We start from the raw sequence: 732 nt of genomic DNA on the forward strand, positions 1-732 counted from the left end.
ATGGATGAGATTGCAACTAAATGCGCAGATTTACGTTTGACGGAAAAGGAAGGAAGCGAGGTGGACCTACTAGCACCAGTGATGGAAACAACACGGGTTCTGGTGGGAAAATTCTATACGAAGCGACGCGTAAGCCTTGACTTGGTGGCAAGAGTGCTGAAATCGTTGTGGCGGACTGAGAAGAACTTCAAGGTTTGCGATATGGGCGAAAACAAGATTCTATTCCAATTTGAGGACGAAGAAGATTTGGATAGAGTTCTTTTGCTCAACCCCTGGTCATTTGATAAGTACCTGGTAATCCTCCATAAACTCGATGTGGGCGAAGTAGTCAACAAAGTTCAGTTTCGTGAAGCGTCATTCTGGGTTCAGATTCATGGGCTACCCACCATGAGCCAAACCAAGGATGTGGGTGTATGTGTAGGGAGCATACTGGGAAAGGTGGAGAAGGTGGACATGGACAAGAAAGGTTTTAGCTTGGGAGGGTATTTACGCATCCGAGTGAAGATGGACATAACTCAACCATTGAGTCGGGGTAGGATAGTCCGCATTGGCGACGCTCTACCGAGGTGGGTAGAATTCAAATATGAACGCTTACCTATTTTCCGCTACTGTTGTGGGAAGGTTGATCACAATGAGCGCGATTGCGTCCAATGGATATGGAGCAAAGCAACTATCAAGGCGGAGGACAAGCAGTTCGGTGCTTGGCTGCGCGCATCACCGGATCACCTTTAA

The 732-nt window shown here is 47.5% G+C and overlaps 1 protein-coding gene across 1 annotated transcript; it reads left to right on the forward strand.

Annotated features, from left to right (window-relative positions):
* Nucleotides 1-732, forward strand: LOC142616365 (uncharacterized protein At4g02000-like). Its single transcript, XM_075789237.1, has one exon. It carries the CDS (start codon nt 1-3, stop codon nt 730-732), a length of 732 nt encoding a protein of 243 aa, XP_075645352.1.

Source organism: Castanea sativa, chromosome 11 (genome assembly GCF_040712315.1).
Source record: "Castanea sativa cultivar Marrone di Chiusa Pesio chromosome 11, ASM4071231v1".
NCBI lineage: Eukaryota > Viridiplantae > Streptophyta > Magnoliopsida > Fagales > Fagaceae > Castanea > Castanea sativa.

What these genes read in the sequence shown, in the direction of transcription:
- LOC142616365 (XM_075789237.1), top strand. Translation starts at nt 1, where the DNA reads ATGGATGAGATTGCAACTAAATGCGCAGATTTACGTTTGACGGAAAAG.